This window comes from Apus apus, chromosome 2 (genome assembly GCF_020740795.1).
Source record: "Apus apus isolate bApuApu2 chromosome 2, bApuApu2.pri.cur, whole genome shotgun sequence".
NCBI lineage: Eukaryota > Metazoa > Chordata > Aves > Apodiformes > Apodidae > Apus > Apus apus.
Genome location: NC_067283.1, coordinates 83,943,431 through 83,966,001, shown reverse-complemented (window position 1 = coordinate 83,966,001; position 22,571 = coordinate 83,943,431). Strand labels below are relative to the sequence as shown.

General features: G+C 41.5%; 1 protein-coding gene across 6 annotated transcripts in view; it reads left to right on the top strand.

Moving 5' to 3' along the window:
* The first annotated feature begins 534 nt into the window (after positions 1 to 534).
* TENT4A (terminal nucleotidyltransferase 4A) overlaps positions 535 to 22,571 on the top strand; it is a 60,394-nt gene continuing 38,357 nt past the window's right edge. For all 6 annotated transcript variants that reach the window (XM_051610002.1, XM_051610001.1, XM_051610000.1 and 3 more), the window contains exons 1-6: positions 535 to 1,652; positions 14,540 to 14,663; positions 17,971 to 18,017; positions 18,911 to 19,031; positions 20,586 to 20,693; positions 21,404 to 21,532. In XM_051610002.1, the coding sequence (XP_051465962.1) occupies positions 820 to 1,652; positions 14,540 to 14,663; positions 17,971 to 18,017; positions 18,911 to 19,031; positions 20,586 to 20,693; positions 21,404 to 21,532 (1,362 nt within the window). In that variant the 5' untranslated portion in view covers positions 535 to 819. The remainder of the gene's footprint in view (positions 1,653 to 14,539; positions 14,664 to 17,970; positions 18,018 to 18,910; positions 19,032 to 20,585; positions 20,694 to 21,403; positions 21,533 to 22,571) is intronic.

Below are 22,571 nucleotides of genomic sequence, written 5' to 3'. Positions count from 1 at the left end.
TCTCCCGCCTGCGGGGACCGGGCTCTCTCCAGCGAGGCGGGCCGGGCCGGGAGGCAGGCAGGCAGGCAGGCGGCTCGGGCGGAGCACCGCCCCGGGGCCGCGGCTCCGCCTGCCCAGGGCCGCCACCGCCCTCCCGCCGCCCCGCAGCCGCAGCAGCGCCCACGCCGCCCAGCCCCTCCTCCCCGCCCCGTCCCGCCCCGCCCAGCCCAGCCCAGCCCAGCCCCGGCGCGGCCCGGCGGAGGGGCGGGAAGGCCGCTCGGCGCCTGCGCCACGGCCGCCGACCTCTCCCCTCCTTTTCCCACCCCCCGCTCCCGGCAGAGCAGCTTCCCAGCCCTCCTGACGCCCCGCCCCGCCCGGCCCCCCCGGCCGCGCATGCCAGGGCAGCCTCCCGGGCGGCCCCCTCCCTCCCTCCCTCCCTCCCTCCCTCCCGCTCCCGGCCGGGCGGCCACTGCGCATGCGCGGTTGCCAGGGCGGCCGTCTCCGGCGAAGGTTTAAAACCCGCGGGGCATGCGCAGTGCCGGTTCCGGCCCTGGCGAGGGGGACGCCACATTGGAACGGCGAGGGGAGCGCTCCGGGCAGCGCCGGGCCGGGTACAGTTTGCGCCGCCTCCGCTCCTCCCGGGCCGCGCTCGCCGGGCCCGGCTCTGCCGCCCGCCTCCGCCCTGCCCTCCTCCTCCTCTTCCTCCTCCTCCCCGCGCCACATGCCGCTGCTCCCGGGCCGCGCCTAGCGCCGCTGCCGGGCCCGGCGGGCTGAGGCGAGGCAGTGCGCGGCGGGCGGCGCTCTGGCTGGGCCGTGAGGGTCGGAGGCGGGCGGGCGTGGATGGATCCCCGCGTGGCCTGGATCCAGCCCGAGCAGAAAGGCCCCGCGAATGCGCTCTGGATGCAGATCTGGGAGACCTCGCAGGGCGTGGGGGGCCGGGGCGGCGCCAGCTTCCCGCACTACCTCTGCCTCAACTCCCCGGCGCTGGACCCCGCCGCCTCCTCTTCCCCGCCCCGCGGCCACAGCTGCGTGCGGCTGGGAGCGCCCGGCGGCGGTGCCTGCTGCTCCTCGTCTTCGCCGCCTTCGCCTTCGCCTTCCCCTCCGGCCCTGCTGGCCGGACTGGTTCCCGCTGCTCCCGCCGGCCCCGCAGCGGTTAACGGCGGCGGCGAGGGAGGGCGGCGGCTGCAGAAGTCGCCTTCTGTGTCTTCCTCGTCCTCCTGCTCGTCGGTGGAGTCCGGCACCGAGAGCCCCGGCTTCTCCTCCTCGGGATCGTGCAGCGGCGGCGGAGGCGGCGGCTCCTCCTCTTCCTCCTGCGGCCCCCGGGCGGCGGCGGTGGCTCCTCCCGGGCTGCTGGGCAGCGGGGCCGGACCCGGGGACTTTTTTAACTTCCACGAGAACAAAGTGAACGGTGTGAATGGGCATCACCAGCCCCCGCATCTGGCGCGCAGCCCCCACCCGCCGCCGCCGGCCTCCCCCCAGCAGCACCAGTACCACCCGAGCCGCAGGAAACGAGAGAATAAAGCCAGCACCTATGGGATGAATTACCTGCTCTCCGGTAGCCGCGGTGTCGCCATCAACAACTCCCCCCACCAGCAGCGGCAGCCGCCTCAGCCAGCACTGCAGAGCCCCGGCACACCCTGGAAGACCAGGAAATACAGCCCGGGCGTGCAGGGGTGAGCAGCCGGGGCTCCTGGGGCTGCTGCAGCCGGAGAGGAAAAGGGGGACCTCGGCGGCCTCTCCGGCAGCCCCTCCAGGCATGGAGGCGGGAGGGTTGGGGGTCATGCTCCTCTGGAGCCGGTGACGGCAACGAGGTTGATGACTGGGGGTGGCGGGGCAGAAAACTCTGCTCTTTTGTAAATCACCTTGGGGCTGTGCCGGTTGGGTGGCTCTTGGCCGAAGCAGCGATGCAGGCAGAGCCTGGGAACCCACAGATACAGAGGGTTTAGGCCTTGCCTTGTAGGTTGAGAGGTGAAGATGTCGAAGGGCCGCTATCAAAGGGCATCTAAATTAGTTAAAGCAAAGATGAGTGGGGAATGCGTGTCAACTTCGTAGGGGTCAATTCAGATTGTAAGGAGGAAGCGGAAGGCGTCGATGCGGAGGAGCTCACAGAACACTCTTGCAGTATTTTTTAAATGTTTCTGTTGAGGCTGTAACAGACAGGTTGCTTTGGGGAGCGCTAGGAGCTTAAGTCCAAAGCCAAGTGCCCAGTTCGGGTTGAAATGAGCATTAAGGTCAATGTGGTCTTACATTTTGAAAATGTTGTGATGTGTCCTATCTATCTGTAGGATCACTTGAACTAGCCAATATTTGAACTGAAATGTTGGTTTTCTGAAGAGGACACTTCTATGAAACTTGCCCCATTCTGTGGTAGTAACTTTTTAATACAAATGGAGAGTTAGTAAGGCTGAGTATTCATTTTGGTCCCATCATCATGTACAAGAGACTAAACTTGAACAAAGCAGTTCTGGGGTGCTCTGCGAGGTTTCTGTCACATTTCACTCAGTCAGGGTTGCTTTCTATGCTATAAGTTGCTTTCTAATGTGAATGTTAGTTTAGTAATGGACAAAGTGCAAGCTGCATCGATTGACCATAGCATATTTCTGATGTAATTTCAAAAATAGTTTCTTGGAACTCCTAAAATCCAAGAACCTTGGATGCCCATGGAGTAAAGGCACTGAATGTTTGTAGAGGGAAATAGGTAAAGATAGCAGAGTATGCTTTCACAGCTGGAGAAATTTAAGTGAGAGATTTAACATAAGAACAGTGTATTCCTTTTCTCTTTTGAATGGTACTATGACGTGTTGTCTGTGTCAAAGTAATCTAGAAGTATTCAAAGATGTTTTTAAAGTTCTGTGGCATTTTTTCTTTTTTTTTTCTTTTTTTTTTTTTAATACCATAGCCTCTCCTGGGGGAGGTCATGACTTGAGTCTGCTGGTTTTTAATTCCAAACTGACACTGAAAATGAGGATGGCTTACAGGAAGCTAAGACCTGAATGTTTAAGAGATGTCATATGCTAGGAGCTTTGGGTCCAGTACTAATAAGATATGTCTAAAATTCCAATATTATCTTAAAAATAGTGTGAATTTCTTTGTTTTATTTCCATAGAGATGCAGAACACTGAGTTAATGTTTTATCTGTGTAAGACAAGTCAGTGTCACTGCCGTGGACATCTCCAGGCAGGCAGATGAAGGAGTTAGCCTGAGGTCACTCAGCAGGTCTGTGGCAAACCTGGGAATGTAATCCAGGTGCTGCCGGTTCTGTCCTCTGGTAGTTAGGCAGCACCACCTATGGCAGTCCCATACCCTTGCTTTTCATCTTCTGCCCTTTTTTTTCTGTTGGCTTTCCTTTACTAAAGTTTAGCCATGTTTCAAGTATAAGTTTATATAGAATCCATATGCAGGAAATTTGGGTAGCGAAGCTTCAGTTGCTCTATTCAGTTCCAAGCTTCAGTTTCACTGTTCTGATGGGTTAACTGGCAAGTTTTGGCCAAAATATCTTTCAAAGTAGAAGTTCCTTATCCTCTGTCAAGGGTCGGTATTACTACAGCACAACCTGATGGTAGGAGTGGGACACTGGTAATGACTGCATATATGATCCCATAGTTCCAGACTGTCTCATGATTAGTTAGTCACATCACTAAGCTTCAAAAAACTAGAAATGTCATAGCTTTCCTTAGGGTAGCAGGGACCTATTGCTGAAGGAGAGCATGGAAGTATAGACCATAGATAAATATGATAGGTAGTTTCTACCTTAAACTTTTGAGTTCTGTTACCCAAGGTGAAACTTGGGCAAGTGTCTATTCTCAAGCAATTTTCTGCTTGGTGTTTTTTATTTTTTATTAAGTACTTACATGATTAAAATAACCAAAATATTTTCACTGATAGAATGGCTATAGGAGTCCATCTTCTGCAGTAATTCCTGACTACTGGTGAGTTGAAGGCAGGCTGGTGTATTATTTGGATCTTGAAGTAAAGATGCACTGAAATGACTGTGGTGGGAATGGATCCATAAAGAAGTTTATTTTGGATCCTTTATGTTGCAGATTTCTTGCATGGTGTTACTTGGAACTGTCAGCCCAGTCCCGCAGCATCACTTGCATAAGTGATGGTCAATCGACAGAGCATCGTCAGTGGTATTTAACTGGTGTATGCAACTGTCAAAAAATATGATCCTTAAAATCTTCACTTGTGATCTGCTTTGGACAGACTATAGGAGGAAGAGCTTGATAATTGATGCTCTTGTGCTTACATTATACATGAAAGTTAGAATTTACTCTGCCATGAATATTGTTCTCTGCAGAATGTTCTACAGCACACTGAAATTTCCATGTCATATGCAGTAGTTCATGATGCTAGTGTAGTGTGTTTTGGTAACAAACTAAGAAGGGTAATCTCTGCTCTCTCCCAGGCTGTAGTAGTACTTTTGATAAAAAACTTGCATGCTTTAAATAGTCCTGTGTTCTCTCCACTTTCTCATTCAGACCTGGAGATAGTCTGCACTGCTGCAGGTTGTCACCGTTCTTTTTCAAATTAATCATATTGAGTGGTGTTGTGATGGTGGATGTGGTGATGTTTAGAAATGCTTTGTTTTACAGGCTGTGTTTTGCTGTTTTGTACAGTATTCCTTTTTTTCAATGGATTTACACCTGTTGCTTTTAACACCTGACAGTAGCATGCCAGTCTTTCTAAAGAAGTTTCTCCCTGTCATAAACAAGTGTGACTAGCTATGCTGGATTAGATTGTCTGTAAATTGACCTGTGTCACATTCTTCCAGATTTTTGAAAGGTAAGGAGTGAGGAGAATTAAGCTGTATTTATTCCACTGCTTCAACAGAGTGATTAGTATAGCAATAGTGTACATTCTTAAACACCTGCGTTTAGGTTAGAAATACGGTACAGTAGAGATGACAAAACGATTGGTTTCAGATGTGAATCAGATAATACTGTCTAGTATTATAAGGTTGGCTCAAGGTTGTGACTGTTCAAAAACTACATATGGTTTCTTGCCACTAAAGTATCCTCTTGAGGGGTTTAAAACTACGTGTAGCATCTTAGGATCTGCCTTCTTTTTACATCAAAGTAATATCTTCTGTTTCTGTAAATTAGTATTTTTAAAGATATCTGAGTAACTTAACAATCCAGAGTTAAAAAGTGCTGCATTTTTATTTTAAAATATGAAATCAAGCTATTCTGAGATTTCATTTAGGACTCTGCTGCTAGGTTTGCATTGCTTGGGTACATAGTTAATAGGGCACTTTCTCTTAAGCTGTAGCTAATAGTGTATGAATAGTGTAAAATACCTGATTTAATTCTTCTGCTTCTTAATATAAATTAACAAAGTAAAGAATTAAGGCATTTTTATCAATATGAGCCTGTACTGCTAAATACTGTCAATTAAGTTTTCAGATTAATTGTAGATGTTGAATGAGATCAGTGCTGAAATACGTGGCGTATCTGCTCGGTACATTAGAGTGCTCTACAGAAACAACAAAACTGGCTTGTTGAGGATAAGTGTGGATACCAGAAGTATTATGATACTTTGAAATGATGCTTTTCCTGGACTAATTAGCATTGTATAGCATCTGATGATTTACAACATTCATTTTCTCCCCTTCGTACCCATTGTCTTTACCTATCTGGTGATAATGACATGAAGTTCTGTTGTAGAGCACAAGACCACAAACACCACCACATTTGGTTAGGCTGAAGGAGGATTCAGGCCAGCATTTTCTGGTGACTGTAGCAGATACCTGGGGAGAGTTCTCATAATCAACGTGAGGTTATGACGATGCTTCCCCAAAAGACTTGCTTCAGTGTTCACCAGTTTGCAGCTGAAGGATACTGTGTACCAAAAATGATGTCCAGAGATTCATTTCTGTAGCTACTCAGATGTGGTTGGTGGTGTTACTGTATACTAAGTCTGTATGAGGTTTTGTTTATTTCTTTGCCTGTATGCTGAAGTATTTCTGATGCCAGTCTTCCTGGGTTTTTTGGTTTTATGATATATTGCTGAACTTTGGTGGCCAAGATAAATTGAATTACTGGGTTTTGTGCAATGCAGTATGAAAAATGCACTGCATTCAGGACTTTCTGTAGCTCTAGTTCCATGTCTGTCAACCCTTGTTTCGCGTTATGCTGTTGTCAGAGGTGGGCAATGCAAATTAATATATAGGGATGCCACACTGTCAGCTCCTTTTGCAAATTTTATTTTCTTGTACATTGTCTGTGCTGTAAAAATGCAGGCTTTGGAAACTCTGTGAAGCTTTTACTGTCTGCACTGAGATATCCAGCACTTGTAGGGGGTTTAAGGGATTCTTAAGGGTGGTATCTCCTCCCTGTATTGTGGTGTCTTGCTTTAGTACCTTCTAATAAAAAAAAAAAAAAATCAACAAAACGGGCTATACTTTACCTGTTAAAACATTAGAGACTGTTATCTGCAATGTTAAGTGGATACCTGTAGTGAGGATTTTAGTGTAAGAGGCAGGCAGTGCTGGCAATGTACACTTAATTCTTGTTTCATTTGGCTTTAGAATCAGGGCAGAACTAGACAGTATGCAAGGAGGAGGGTAGGAGTAGTTACCTCTTAGTAATTGTAAATATCCAAAGAGAAACTTGGGAGAGTATAAGGATGTGGTTGAATGGATTGTTTTCATGCCTAGAGGCTGGTACACAGCAGACTTCAAGGGTAGCTGCTGGATGAACTACCAAAAGAACTAAGTTTTTTGCAGTTAACTAAGTTAGCTAGAGTGGGTATAGCTCAGAGTTTCCTTGTGAAGTTGATGCCTGGCATAGTGGTAGGGACTGATGCTTTTGATACTGGAAAGAAGAAATATTTTGGCAGCAGTAGACTTAGCATAGTACTAGGAGTCGGGCTGAGCTGCACTAGTAAAATATGGAAAGGCTTTGCATGACAGGTGCACACGTCTGTGTGTAAAGGAGAATGGGAGGTGTTTGAAGCAGTTTAAGCCTGGCATCAACTTCACAGTGCTTTTCACAGTTAAGCTTTGGCAGTAGAGATAATTGGCACTAAGAACATAAACAGCTGTACTGGGTACGACCATTAGAGGCTAATGCCAAATGTTGGGAGAGGAATATGTCAACATGAACCTGTGGTAATATTTCCTGGAATAATCTCTGATTTCAGTGATCCATGGTTCTTGAACTTCTTGGGCTATAGGCAGTGTGCATTGTTAAGCCTATTGTGAATTTTTATGTATGAATTTGTCTCATCTCATGTTGAGCTGGTATGAGCTTCTCGGATCAGCAGCATCCTGTGACAGGTTGCTCCTCAGTTAAGCTTTGTGTTATGTAAAGGTTATTTTTTTGTTATGAGGCTGTCACTAGGGTTGTATTTGCTGCCAGGCACAGGTTTATGCATTGATGAGGCAGTCCATGAATTCTCTTTGCAGCTGATGTGAAAGAGGAAAGGGAGAAGTTGAATCACCTGACAGTTGTCTGTTTCTTAGTCTGTTTAATAATTCCTTCTATTGAAACTATTTCCTGCCTCTAGGTGTTTATGACCTCTGTATGCTTTATAGTTCAGGCAAATCAGATGTGTGTGTGATAGTGTCACAATATTCCTACATTTTAGGCTATTTTGTTCTATCTTGTACTCAATTAATGTCCAGATCACTTACATGGAATTTTAATGTTCTGTTTGCCTACTGAGTAGACCTCTTAACAGAATTCTCATTTCAAGATCTTAATTCTCAGTGTTCAGAGCCACTGCAGAGCTCCTCATTGCGTCTTTGTAAAGATAGACTCTTCTCATATGCCTCTGTCATGCTTCTATTTATCCTATCTCAAATTCTGCCTCAGCTTCACTGTGCAGTCTGTATTTTAATGTCCATCTTCAGTTCTTGATCTGGCTTATTCTAGATAACCTTACAGCCTCAGACTTTTCTGCTTTAGAATTTGTCCCCTTGCCAAATCACTTACAAGGATGTTGACTAGGACAGGGCTCTTTGAGGCTTCACTAGTGACTTTACTTTCCTGTGGACACTAAGAGTTTCAGCTGCTTGTTTTCTGTTTAAAACAGTTCCTGACCTACATAAAGATCTTCCCTCTCATCCTACATCAGCTTAGTTTCTTTTTAAGCCTTCATAAGGACATGTGGGACCATTATCAAATGCTGTTTGGAAATCCAAGTAGATAAAAAGACTTCCTTTGTGGTTCACTGATTCTTTCAAGTTTGGTTTTCTTTAAGACACCTTTCTTTAAGAAACCTAATGGTTTTCTTTAAGACGCTACTTCCATTTAATAAAGCTATGTTGACATCTTAATATAGTCATAGCTATTTATATGTTACATTGATTCTACTTTTGACTAGTTTGACTATTATGAATGTCAAAACTAATGTTTTTGAATTAAAAAAGATTGCTGCCTCATATTCTTCTGCTATGAATGCAGCATCATGTCAATGCTGCTTTTGGTGAATACCAACTTACCAGGAGTAAACTTGCTGTGAAGTATTTTCTACTGAAAAGTCAGTTTGGGACAAGTTTTCTCTGTATAGGGACAAGGGAGACAGACCTCTGAGGGGTTAAAAACATATAAATAAAAAATTAGCTTCTCTGCTTGTCATGTGTTGTGATCACTTAACTTTCTCTGTTCTGATCACATAATTCACTTAACAGAAGCAGGTTTTTGGGTTCCTGAGCTAGTTTATCCTCTTCTCAAGCACAGGTTTGCATCTCGTTAAGTTGTTCCTCATAATCCTTTTTGATATACTTAATCTTCCAATCCTCTTTTCTTGCTTTGTACTTGGCTTCAGGGTTTCTGAAGACATCTTCCAATGGAATCCTGTGAAAAAGTAGTAGTAGCTCTTTTTTTATTTCCGTAAAACCTGGTCACTGGTGTAGGCATTTGCTAAACAGCCAGTGTGGTGTCTTTAGTAGGCTCTGAAAAACATTATTCTTTTGGTTAAAAATCTCACATTAAGAAGCTTCTTCTTTTATATAATGAACTCTAGGAGTGCTTAAATCCAGAAAAGACCTTTTTAGTTTTTGTTTCCTTGCATAGGTACTTGACTTTGAATGTGCAGGTTTTGCTGATTTGATTTTAAACTCTATTTTTCAAGATTGTCAAGAGCTGATTCGTCCCTTAAACGTTTTGGTGGCTAACTTGATGTAATGCATACCCGGTATGTATGGGCATAATGAGTCTCTCATCACTAATCTGTTTCTGCTGTTGCAACCTTTCTGACTTGTCTGGGATGTTAATCACTTGCTATCTTTGGGCATTTGGAAAAGAATAGTATTAAGACAGGAATTTCAGTGTTTAGCGGTTCTATTTATTGGCATAGTGAGCTTTCTGATTCAGTTCCAAGGTTGAACATATGGTATGCTCCTTCACTGATGCAACAAAATAATTACTTTGTTTTCTTGGTGCTGTGTTGAAGTCCAGCAGCCTAAGTCACAAGTAAGTAATGTTCAGAAGCTTAATATAGTGGATCTGTTTTGCTGTGTATTAACTTGGAGGTATATATCAGCTTCCATGCAGCTTTTTCAAAGTATGTTCAGACAATAATAAGGCAATTGGTCAAGTTCTGTTAGAGTGACATACTTTGCAAAAATACATTAGTCTTTGATTCTTTTTATCTTCCAAAATACAAACAAGTTTTCTTACTTAGGTGTGGAAATTTGTGCAGTGAGTCAGTCCAGCCAGCTTAGTTTCTTTAGTGTATGAACTGTCAGAGTGTTCCGAAGAGGTAAAATCTACTTGGCAAGAAACTCAATCTAAAATTAGGACTGGCTCTGACTTGCAAGAGTGTGGGGCAAAGAGAAAGCTTAGACACGAAATAAGAACAATATGTTCTTTTGTGGAAAAGGTACGATGTATTTTATAAACTCAACTTTGTTCTGTAGATGAGAAAAAAAGGTACTTTTTTTCTTCCGTTCTCTCCTTAATAGCTAACTTGATTTTTGAATATAGTGTTTAGGGTATCTACCTATAAAACATTTCACAGCTCTGATTCATAAGTTCTGTATAGTTGAGAGTTTTTTATTCTCTCAGTCTTTGAGTTTGCTGCCTTCTGTACAATTACAGTGACAAAGATAATTGCTGTGTGAATTATGTAGTAATAAGACTGATTTGCTGTGGCAGTACAGTCTATGAATGTAGCATTGGGTTTTCATAGTTTCATTTGTAAGCCTAGAACATAGCATAAGGCATAGAGTACTATTACCTAGGTGTTACTGCTAGGGAGGAGAACTGGTATACAAAAGTGAAGGCACCTGATGGGTGTTGTGAGTGGGATGGGAAGAGAAGAATTTTAAGTTCTTTTCCTCTTCTTGGTTGCAGTTCTATTTTTGCTGCTTTTACTGATGTCTTAATCTTAGATAATATTGGGAAAAGTCTGTATCTCAGAATATACTATTGCTTTTAATCATATATATATATTCTCCTGTATTTCACTAAACTGTGTTCCTGAGTTTTAAACTGCAACACTGGTTTCAACTATTGTGAGTGCATTTGATTGTTGTTGTGTAAGATTTCACCTGCATTTACACAGCAATGAAATTGTGCTTTGTAGTAGTTGTAGGTGAAGGTGTGTAGTTCAGCAGATTTCAGAAATATACACAGTGGCTGCTGAGCCTTTCACTGTTTAATTTTGGGACGGTAAAGGTCCTCCACCTGAGGGGTGACCTTATTACTCTCTTCAACTACCTGAAAGGAGGTTGTAGTCAGGTGGGGGTCAGGCTCTTCTCCTAGGCAATGAGTGACAAGATCAGAGGGTACAGCCTGAAGTTCTGCCAGAGGAGGTTTTGGTTTGATACTAGGAAGCACTTCCTCATGGAGAGGGTGATTAGGCATTGGAATGCATGGTGGAGGCACCGTCCCTCGGTGTGTTCAGAGAAAGGCTGAATTGTGGCACTTAATGCCGTGGTCTAGCTCATGTGGTGGTGGTGGTCATAGGCTGGACTTGGTGATCTAAAAGGTCTTTTCCAGCCTTGGTGATTCTGTGATTCCTCAAGCATGTTTCAGACTTCACACTTAATTTGAAGGAACATATCCTGCAATTTGTAACCTTTATTTCAACAAAGCTCCTGTTGAAGTGCTGACTGTGCCTTCCCATTTCTTTACCTCCCTTTCCTACTTGCCATAATACTACACCCATGTGGTTTAACTGTGGTATTTATTCTTTCCATTTATAAGGATTCTTGACTTTTCAGTTTGAAAAATATTTTTTGCTTATTAGAATTATTGTTTTTAAAAATAATTGTTCCACGTAAATGAAGCAGTCAAGTTTCTACCTGTTCCTTTAGAATACATTTGTGCTTAGTAGTTAGACATGATGTTGAAAAGAAGGATGCTAACTTGTGAGAACAAAGTCTCTGTAGCTTTTGATTTGCTTTCTAGTTTGTTGATGCTGTCTGAGAATTTCATTTCACTGCAATGAAGTTAGCCCTTGAAGTAATAAATAATATATATACAGTATATAATGAGTAAATAATGAGTAAAATAAGCTTTCTTAGAAACCTGCCTTTAAGGAAAAACATTGCTGAAGTCTGAGAATGTCTTCAGAGGATTACTTTAACCTGAAGACTAGAAGTCTGTCTGTCTTTCCTAAAACAGTAAAAGGGGTACTTTTTGGTAAACAAAAGGTGCCAGTTCTATTGTGTAGTTTAGCCTGTAAACAGCAGATGTTTATTGTGCTCAGCACTAGTAGCATTAGTGACTGGTATGTTCCTCTAGGCTATTAAAATGAACAAGCTGGGTAGTGTAGCAAGTACAGGTAGCTTCTTGTCTGCATCTCTCTTCTAATCTTTTCCGTCTTGCATTAAGAGTACAGTTACAATCTCACCAGCAAGTTTCGTTCCCAGTGTTTCTATAAATATAGTAAAACTGCCTTGTGAAACAGTCAATTAAAATGCCTGTCTTTGCTAGTAGAGTAGTATAATAGGCATCTTAACATGTGACAGAAGGATAGCTAGGTGCTGGGATGGTGTTGGAGCCCAAATTCTTTCAGAAGCCTGAAGGAGATTGAGAAAATTGACTCCTGCTATATGTGGAAGGAAGTTCTATTCTTAAAATTGGTTAAGATGTTACTTACATCTGCATGTTCATGACATGCTGCAATTTGAAATTACGTTCCTAATGGTTAAGATACTGTCACAGTCCTGACTCCAGAAGTAACAGTTGCTTATGAAGATCCTAGAGGTTACCTGAGCAAACCTACTTAGCTGAAAACTATCACTGTGTTGGCTGTGTGAATATCACATTCTGATCTGCTTTTTCAGACACCAGATTATTTCTTCAGCTAGTAGAGAAGTTAGTCTGAGATTAATCCTGAGCAGTGTACAGAATTTTGATTTGGATGTATCAGCTGCTTTTTTGACTGCGTGTAACCTGGTCTGAGTAAAGATGCTTAGAAGAATTTAAACTACAGTAACATTAAATTTTGAAAAAGCAACTCTGTTTTGAGAATTTTCTTCAGGAGGAAGCCAAAAGGGTAAAATGCTTGATAATGCTCTATTAAGACATTAGTGTTGTCATATGCTGACAGTGAAGATGGTATAGATTCTTATCCAGAAGGATGTAAACCAGAAAGATGATGATCTCTAAGAAGTAGAAGCTGTTGAATTAATGAAAACCGGAAAAAGTGAAGAAAATAGAAGTCTGTTAAGACTGGCTTGCGAAGTGCATTAAAACCTGAAAACCTTGCATTTTTCAAGCAGGAAACTTGACAGAGTCACTAGGTTTCATAGAGACTTGAAAGGGCACCCAGATGAAATCAGATCAGGTAGTAAAAACTGGAACAATAGCATTGTTTTTTGTCCATCAGCAGAATGGTAACTGTTGTACAACCGTGTCTGATGGTATATCCTGAAGAATTCCAGAGGAACTTAACCATAAAACCACTGTGTATGGTTTGAACTTTTAAGTGAGTTTTGATTATCTAGCTCTTGTGCTGTTGTCTCATGCAAGCTGAATCATTAAATGAAGTGCTGCCTGGCCAGTGCAAGATAGCAAATATGAAGCTGACTTGTTAAAAAGTAGATCAGGCAAGGAAGTATAGAGTAGTGATGGGTGGTATTCTTTTGGGTCTTTCATGATATGATTAAGAATTGCAACAGTGTTAATAATCTGAAGAGAAACTCAGTGGGCGTTAGAAGTGAGAGAATGCTTGTGTGCTTGCTGTTTTTCTGACCTGCTGATACTGGAGGCTGGTTTTGAAAGACTATCCTGTATATGTTAGAGGCTGCAGTGCACAGGGGAACTGAGATCCTTTTTATTCTTCTCCTTCCCTAATATGGGATGGCTACTGTAAATGAATTTTTTCAGGAATGTCTGGATCTATTGCAGTGGGATGGGATTGATACCATAACAAAACTGAACTTACTTGTGTGAGCAAACATAAAGAAAGAGGCTAGTGCATGCTTTGATAAAGGTGGTTGTGTCTCACAAGTCTCATTTCCTTGAAGTAGTCTTTGTTAATCTGTATTCTTTTGGCTGATCTGATAACACAGAACTGTTGGAATTTTTCCAGAAGAATGTTTGAGATCCTTTTTGAAGACTTTGTAAAAACAGCAGTCACAGGTTTGCTGGGATTATGGGTTAACTGCTTAGAAGAAACCAAAGGAAATAGTAAAATATTTACTTTATAATAAGGGAAGGTTACCAGTGGAGTTACTCAAGACTGTTGCTTGATCTAGTCACAAATACCTGGAGGAAAGAAATGAATGAGGAAAGGCTAGAAAGGGTCATAGAAAGCTAGAGCTGACTGCAGAAAGTCTCAGTGGGAGTTCATTTTTCATTAGGTTATAAAATTGTTGATAAAATTCTAATAAGTACGGAATCATGAATCTGAAGAAAAATAATTCAAGCCGAATATACCCAGTGGGTGGGCTTTATGTTGGTGGTTATTGTTCAGAAAATGCCTTGATGCTTCATAATGGTTTATTTTAAGGAGCAGCTGTATACTCAGATATCCTCCAATAGCAGTTAGCAGCAATGTTTGCAAAGAAATGGACAGTAAAATGAAAACAGGTGTGTCATGGACTGAATGGTGTGATTATATATTGCCTCTATGTGCATTTCTGACCACCTTTTCCAAGACTTGGTTTAACTGCAGACAAGGTGAAGAAGGCTAGCAGTGATCAAGCTTTGGACTTGCTCCTGTGTAAGGAAAGCAAAACAGATGAGGATTGCTAGCTTGAAGAAGAGCTGTTGGATAGAGACAAGTGGATATTGAGAGCCTTAGAAGTGCTTGGAGATGAACTGCCAGAGTGACTTTTTTCCCTAAAGAAAAAGAGCATCAGATAAAATCACTAACAGGCAGCGGTTGAAAGTAAAACATTTTATTCTGATACATACTTAAATTCTCATAGGATGCCATGAATGACAAAAGCATAAATGGATGTATTTGTCCCAAATCCCAGATACCAAATCTTCCATTTTCCCATGTGAAAGCCTAATTGTTGTGGCATTCATCTTTCTTTAAAGTACTACTGGTTTTAATTAAATTATGATATTAAATAGAGCATATGGCCTGTTTCTGTTGAAATTTTTTGTCATGGTTAAAATGTAATTGTAACTGATGCTTCTTTCTTCTTTAGGCTACATGAAGAAATAATTGACTTCTATGACTTCATGTCCCCTCGTCCTGAAGAAGCAGCTATGAGAAGAGAAGTGGTGAAAAGGATAGAAACGGTCATCAAAGATCTTTGGCCTACAGCTGATGTGAGTATAATTTAAGTGTTGATTTGCTTCTCTAGTAAATTGTAGAGTGCAGTTCACTTAGCCTTGCTGTTACCTTCCTGTGTTTTAGAAATGAACAGATAAGACTTCAAACTTAAGGCAATTGACTTAATGTTCCAGCTCTTGCAGTACTTGACAGTTTATTTTAAGAAGTGGAGGAAATTAAAAAACTTAGTTTTCAGGTCAATGAAGGCTACTGATAATTCCTTCATTTTGATAACTGTGGATATGAAGAACTATCCACTTTAAGGGCATTTCTTAAAGTAAAATAATATAATAATAAATTAATTAATTTAAGTAATATTTAATTTATTACCTTTCCGTAACTGCATTTTGAATATTAAATGAGACTGACTCATACCTATGTATCCAGTTCTGACTCTGTGGATATTTGTAAATACAGAATTTTACAAAAAGCAGTTAAAAACCCTAGGATTTTTTTGTGCTTTTCACAAATTTGACATTTAGGTAATTACTTGAGCCCTGCTTTGGTGGCAAAATTGAGCTTGACCTCCTGAGATACCTTGCAGCCCAAGTTGTTGTTTTTACAAACCTTGTATTATTCAGAGAGTGTTTCCTCTGAACAAAAACAGTCCAAAATAATGTAAACTGTATCTCTAGCATCACCTTTCAGATTACCAGGTAGTGGTGTTATCATTCACAAGCAGAAAAACATTTCAGACCACTGTGGTTTTGTAGCCTTCCATGATGAAGAGTGAGGGCTGTGGCCATAGTACTGAGCTAAAGATAGTTTAAAGCTCATTTACTTCATCCTCACTTGCAATTTTCCTTAATAGCATTTTTCTACTGTATGATAACAGATATAAACACTGAAATGGCCCAGTGTTGGCCAGCCTTTTCATAGGTCACTTCACAGAATTGTCATAGCTGGAAAGGACCTCTTGAGATCAGAGTCCAACCATCAACACAAAAAAAACCCCACAGACCAAACCCAAACAAACTCAACCAACCACACACTCCCCCAGAAAACACCAACTGAAAAAAACCCACAACCCTACAACTTCGGCCACTAGAGCATGACCTGAAGTGCCAAATCTACATGTTTCTTGAATACCTCCAGGGATCGTGACTCCCCCACCCCCCTGGGCAGCCTGTTCCAGTGCCTGACCACTCTTTCAGTATAGAAAATCTTCCTAATATCCAGTCTGAACCTTCCCTGCTGCAGCTTCAGGCCATTTCCTCTGGCCCTGTCATTACTTACTTGGGAGAAGAGGCCAACCCCCACCTCCCTACAATCTCCTTTCAGGTAGCTGTAGAGAGCAATGAGGTCTCCCCTCAGCCTCCTCTTCTCCAAACTAAAGATCCCCAGTTCTCTCAGCTGCTCCTCGTATCACTTATTCTCTGGACTCTTCAACAGCATGATAGCTCTCCTCTGGACACCCTCCAGCACCTCAATGTCCTTCCTGTAGTGAGGGGCCCAGAACTGCACACAGGACTCAAGGTGCAGCCTCACCAGTGCTGAGTACAGGGGCACAATCACCTCCCTACTCCTGCTGGCCACACTATTGCTGATGCAGGCCAGGATGTTGTTGGCCTTCTCGGCCTCTTGGGCTTACTGCTGGCTCATGTTCATCTGGCTGTCCACCAGCACCCCCAGGCCCTTTTCTGCTGGGCAGCTTTCCAGCCACTCTTCCCCGAGCCTGTAGTGCTGCTGGGGGTTGTTGTGACCGAAATGCAGGACCGGGCACTTGGCCTTATTGAACCTCATACAATTGGCCTTTGCCCATCAATCAAGCCTGTCCAGATCCCTCTGCAGAGCCTCGCTGCCCTCAAGCAGATTGACACTCCACCTAACTTAGTGTCATTTGCAAATGTACTGAGAGTGCACTCTATCCCTTCATCGAAATCATCAGTAAAGACGTTAAACAGGAGCAGCCCCAGCACCGAGCCCTGGGGAACACCACTCATGACCGGCCTCCAACTGGATTGAATTCCATTCAGCACAACTCTCTGGCTAGTCCAACCAGTTTTTTATCCAGTGAAGAGTACATTTCTCTATGCCATGATTTGCCAGCTTCTCCAGGGAGAATGCTGTGGGAGACAATGTCAAAGGCCTTACCGAAGTCCGGTAGACAACATCCACAGCTTTCCCGTCATTCAAAAGGCACGTCACATGGTCACAGAGATCAGGTTGGTCAAGCAAGACCTCCCTTTCATAAACCCATGGTGATGGCTGTGATCCCCTGACTGCCCTGCACTTGCTTGTGTGAGCTCACTCAAGATGAGCCTCTCTATGATCTTTCCTGATATTGAGGTCAGGCTGACAGGCCTGTAGTTCCCTGGATCCTCCTTCCTGCCCTTCTTGTAGAGGGGTGTCACGTTAGCCAGCTTCCAGTCATCCGGGACCTTTCCTGTTGACCAGGATTGTTGCTAAATGATGGAGAGGCTTAGCGAGCTCCTCTGCCAGCTCCCTCAGCTCTCTAGGGTGGATCCCATCAGGCCCCACAGACTTTTGAGTGTCTAGATGCAGAAGCAGATCATTACTTCCTCCTTCAAATAATCACAGTATTGCTCGAGTTGGAAGAGATCTGTAAGATCATTCAGTCCAACCTTTCACCTAACTCTACTAACCCAGCTTTATCAGCCCACTACTAAACCGTGTCCCTCTGCTCTGTATCTATAAGATTTAGTGAACTTTTAAATTGGCCTGTGCTGTAGCAGAGGGGGAAAGAACATTTCAGTTCTTTAGATTGGAAGTATAATAAAAATATTTAATGTTGACTGTGAATGTCCTTTCAGCGTGCCTTCTTTTCCACTGTGTTGAGCCTAAACCACGGCATCCACACACAACCACCTACCACAGTTTCATAGTCATCCTTATAGCAAAATCTGAAGTATTCATGTTTATCTGAATTATATGTTTAGACTCGCTGTTTTTTAAACCTACAAATGTGGAAAAACGTTTACCTTAAACCCTTCCAATTTCAGTAAAGCTGTCCTATGAGGAAAGAAGGGAGCAGAAATAAGGGAAATTTGTAACAGCTTATACTTTTATCAAACTGGAAAGAAATAGGGAAAAGGACTTACTTGAAAGGCTTCTGATCTCCTTCTAGCAAAATTGTTAGTCTTTTCATGTTAAAAGTTTCCTCTAAAGTTGCATCTATAAAAGAAAGTATATTTGTGCAGGCTTATCAAAGTATGTAGTAAGGTAAGTTAGATAACTGGGCTATATCCTTAACAGGTCCAGAAAAATCTTAAGTCTTGTGAAAGTAAAATGAAGTGAGCATTCATAATGACAAGGTATTTCACTGGTGTGGGTTTTTTTCAGGTCCAGATATTTGGCAGCTTTAGTACAGGGCTTTATCTTCCAACTAGGTAAGTAATAATCTACTTCTATGTAAAAGCTTGTAATCTTTTAGAGTAATGGTAAATTTCAAAGGGGAGTTCAGACTGGAAAGTGTAAAGCTGTCAAACTGACATTTTGCCCAGTGTCCCATGTGACAAAGGGAAGAATTTTTTGAACTTTAATGTGTATTTGATATATCATTGTACTGCTTGAGGTACTTACTGACTTTGCTGAATTACCTTTTCTTCCTTGTGTCTGGGATTAGTCCTTGGCTCTTTGTTTTCAAGATACAGTAAAATGGAATGTTTAGTATTTCCTGTATAAAGATTGTATTTAGTTAGGGTGAATTACTGAGCCTGTCACTTATCACGGAGTTACTGTGCAAAGTCAGAGGAGTTATCACAACTGTGTTCTCCCTGTTTTGGAGAGCAAAATGTCTTATTTAATTCAGTGTTTCATGTTGCTTAATGGTTTGATAGATGAGCTGTTCCTTAGGGACTATGTTGTCTTTACATCAATTTTCTGTAGGAAAGCACTGGAAATTTAATTTCTATGAATCACAACTGCTGATAAAAACTGTTTGGACTATTAATATGCCTGTCAACATGGGTAGATGAGGGATGGGATAGGGCTGTGGAAGTCAGAGGAAAGGGAGCAGGAAAAGTAAAAGGGAGAGGAGCTCAAAGAACTCAACAGAGAACTGGAAGCAAGAAACTAGAATATTACTTTGAGTCCTAAAGTACACTGACCATCTATTAATTAAAAATGCTAAATGAAGCTTACTGGGAATCTAGAATAAAAATTGCAAACTGTTCACCCTGGAGGACTTGTCTTATATAGAATGCGAATTCTGCCTCTTTTGGGGTGTGGAGTATTACACTTCAGGCTTAAATGGGTCTCATGCTGTGTTCTTTTTGTCTAGTGATATTGATTTAGTTGTTTTTGGGAAATGGGAGCGGCCCCCTTTACAGCTGCTGGAGCAAGCACTAAGAAAACACAACGTGGCTGAGCCGTATTCCATTAAAGTACTTGATAAAGCTACGGTAAGTTAGTCTTTGGAATATTGAACTGAAAAACTTCCAAACCCCTTAAAATGTTAATAATAAATAGTGCTCTTAATTCAGGAAGCAGATGATACTGTCTTAAGCACTATGTTTTGTTCTGTATGTGCAAGATTTTACTAGAATCTGCATGTGCCTAGCAAGAGCACACAGTTTTTCTAGATGGACAATGGTGATTCTGTGTACTGTACTTGCTGAAAGGCCACATTTTGTGCTTATTCTGTCAATAAAGACCTGAAAGTCAATAGATACATTTTCAATGTATCTATTAAAATAAGATAACTATTTGAACAATATTTTTCCACTCACCATTGAGAAGACTTTGTTTAGCCAAGGGCCAGTAACTAGAGCTGTCTAGCTTGAAATCCTGATTTTCTAGATTGTCAAGTTTCTGATAGTATAGTTAAGTATTCTAAACCTAATGTTTGTTTCTCCCTTCCAAAATATGCTACATAAGAATTTTATTTCTTTTGTGACAGTAATACGTAGTATCTCTTGCATCTGTCTTGTAAGCCTAACAGATCACATTGAATATGCTAAAAACTTTGAGTCTTTTGTTACTGAGCAAGTGGTTTTTACTCCAGGGAGACTAAGCAGAGTATTCCAAACTTCTGTTAGCACGCTGTTATGTTTTCTGGTCTCTGAAATATGAGTTACTCTCTTGGGTCCAGAAGATTCCTGTGGCTTCTGTTGGAGTAACAGTAGCTGTGGTAATCTTTGGTTTACTTGAGAATGACTGGGATTTTCAGAGTCAGTGATAAACTAGTGATGTGAAGTGACACTAGGTTAGGCTTACCAATTTTACTAGCCTTTCTTACTTTATTCCTTCTGCTGTTGGTAAAAATGTTTTCCATTTCAAATTAAAAATGAAATAAATTAATTTAAAAATAAATGCTATCAGCTGTTAGGTTACGATTATAAGATGATTTTGTAGGATACTGTCTTCAAGGTGGTGGTGTGAGACTGAGCTACATATTCAGTAGTTCTGTAATAATTTATTCCTGCCAGAAGAGGAAGTATCACTACTCCTGCTTTGCTCTTATCCATTCTGGCTTTCATTTGACTCTACAGTAAACCAGTTCAGCTTGCTAAACCAACAGTGCTTTATTTTTTCTGCTAGGCTAGTGTGCTGTCAGTTTAGCGAGTGAATGGTTCAGTGCTGGGTCAGAAGACTGCAGTTCCTTCAGGTTATTAGAGTAGAATGTCTCCTATGAACAGCAGTAAATCATTAAGTAAGTTTAGTTGTCTTACAAAACACTGATTGCAGTTATGAAGGCAGGTATCTAATAGCTGTGGGAGAGTACATGAGTGATCATAAATTAATGTGATCATACAGGGCTAAATTTTTAATTGCCTCACTAAAAAAGCTTGCCTATCAGTCAAGGTAGGATTGCTATCTTATGTCAAAAATACGCTTGTCTTGATAGTTGCGTTCATTTGGACTCATAGTATCCAGGTGTCTTAAGTGTGTAGGCTGGAGAATAGCACTGGTGTTACTTTCTGGGGCTGCATAAAACCTTGTTTTAATCTTTTCAGGTACCAATAATAAAACTTACTGACCAGGAGACAGAAGTTAAAGTTGACATCAGTTTTAATGTAGAAACTGGTGTGAAGGCAGCTCGATTTATAAAGGAGTACATGAAGGTATCGGCCATATGACGAATGTTATACTGCTTACTCAGAATGTGCTAGATGCTTAGCTAACCTTTCTTAGTATGGCTTAAGACTTTTGAAAATTTATTGCTGAAGACTGTTTTCATTAATAGTAATAAAACATGGGTATTTTATTTTCTACTGGTATCTATCCAGTGTTGCCTTCAAGTGCTAGGTTTGTGGAGAAACCTGTCCACTGAAAGAACTTCTACAATAATATCTAGATCTGCAGATAGTTACTGAACTTTGCTTGTAAAGCAAGTCTGTTCAAGTTTTGCTTACCTGGAATTTAAGTGGTGCTTGATTGTGAATACTATCCTGCTAAACAATATCTAAAAACAATTATTCTGTAGCTACATACTTAAAATCAAGCTTATGTTTATGCTCTGTAGTAAAACTACTATTTAGACGGAAAGCTTTGACTATAATCAGTGACAGTTAGATTGAAAGAAGGATATAAAAATCTTGCTGTTTGGGAGGAAATACATTTGATATGTAAGCTGTTTGATCAAGTGAGAGTTACTCCCTTTGTCTGTTACTAGAATAAATGCATGGTTCAATTTTTGTTGTGGGAACACTAGCACTCAACCAAATAACATTTTTCTATTAGCAAATCAATCTTCTTGTGTTGAAATTGTGTAGTGTGTTCTTTGTTTTAGAATGTTGACATTGTCATTGATAAGACTTACTTTGCTTTGCAGAAATATTCTTTGCTGCCTTACTTGATTTTAGTATTAAAACAGTTCCTCCTCCAGAGGGACTTGAATGAAGTTTTTACTGGTGGAATTAGCTCTTACAGCCTAATTTTAATGGCAATTAGTTTCCTGCAGGTAAGTCTGTTTCTTACTTGTTTCAATGTTCATTAAAACTCTTTGGTTTCTGTACTTATGCCCTGTTAGGTGCGGTTTCTTTAGACTCCCATAGCAATGCACAACTTTACTGTTACGGCTCTGGGTGTTTCATTATTGACAGCACCTCTAAGCACTGCTCACTGTCTCAACTGAAGTAGCAGCAAGAGCCTTGTGAACTGCATAGAAGCTGTGCATTGCTTTTTGTAGCAGGGCCTGTGATGTGGGCAGCCTTCCGGGGCAGCCTATTCCAGTACCTGAATCATCCTACTGTAAATCTTCCAGGATGCTGTTTTAGTCTTTTGCTTCCTAGGTTACTGATGCTGAATGTGCAGAGTAGATTAATTCAGTGTTTGTTAAAATTAAGAAAGCAAGCAGTCAGGTTTTTTAAATTACATGTTGGTGCAGAGTAGATTAATTCAGTGTTTGTTAAAATTAAGAAATCAAGCAGTCAGGTTTTTTAAATTACATGTTGGTTAGGTTTCGACATACGTAAATCTAGCAGATACTGTAGGTAACTGGTGGAGTAGCTAATGAGGTATAACTTCCTCAATACATTTTTTTTTTGTATGAGGATGATGACGTACAATGTCAGAGTGTCTCAGCAGATATGCTGATGGGAAAACCTACATATCCTGCTGCTGTTAATGATTTCAGTATTACTACAGACTTTACATATCATATATAATAGGAGGGTATTGAGAGAAGAATATATTTTCATTTGGGTAAACGGATTCCCCCTGCTTCTGAAAACATTAAGTCAAATGGATTTTCTTTGAAAAATCAAATATTACTGTGTTACTAAGATGTAAAGTAATTTTGGTTTTGGCTTAGGGAAAAGAATTTACTAATCGTCAAAAAGCTGGAAGAGAAGGTATTCTTTGGCTTCCAGATACCGCTGAAGTGCTGCCCCCTCTTGGTTATGTGGCAGTATTTTAAGTAATTGAAGAATGGATGACTCAATTCAGGCTTGTGTAAAGCGATTATACTCAGCTGATTAAATGAGATATTTTTGTTCCAC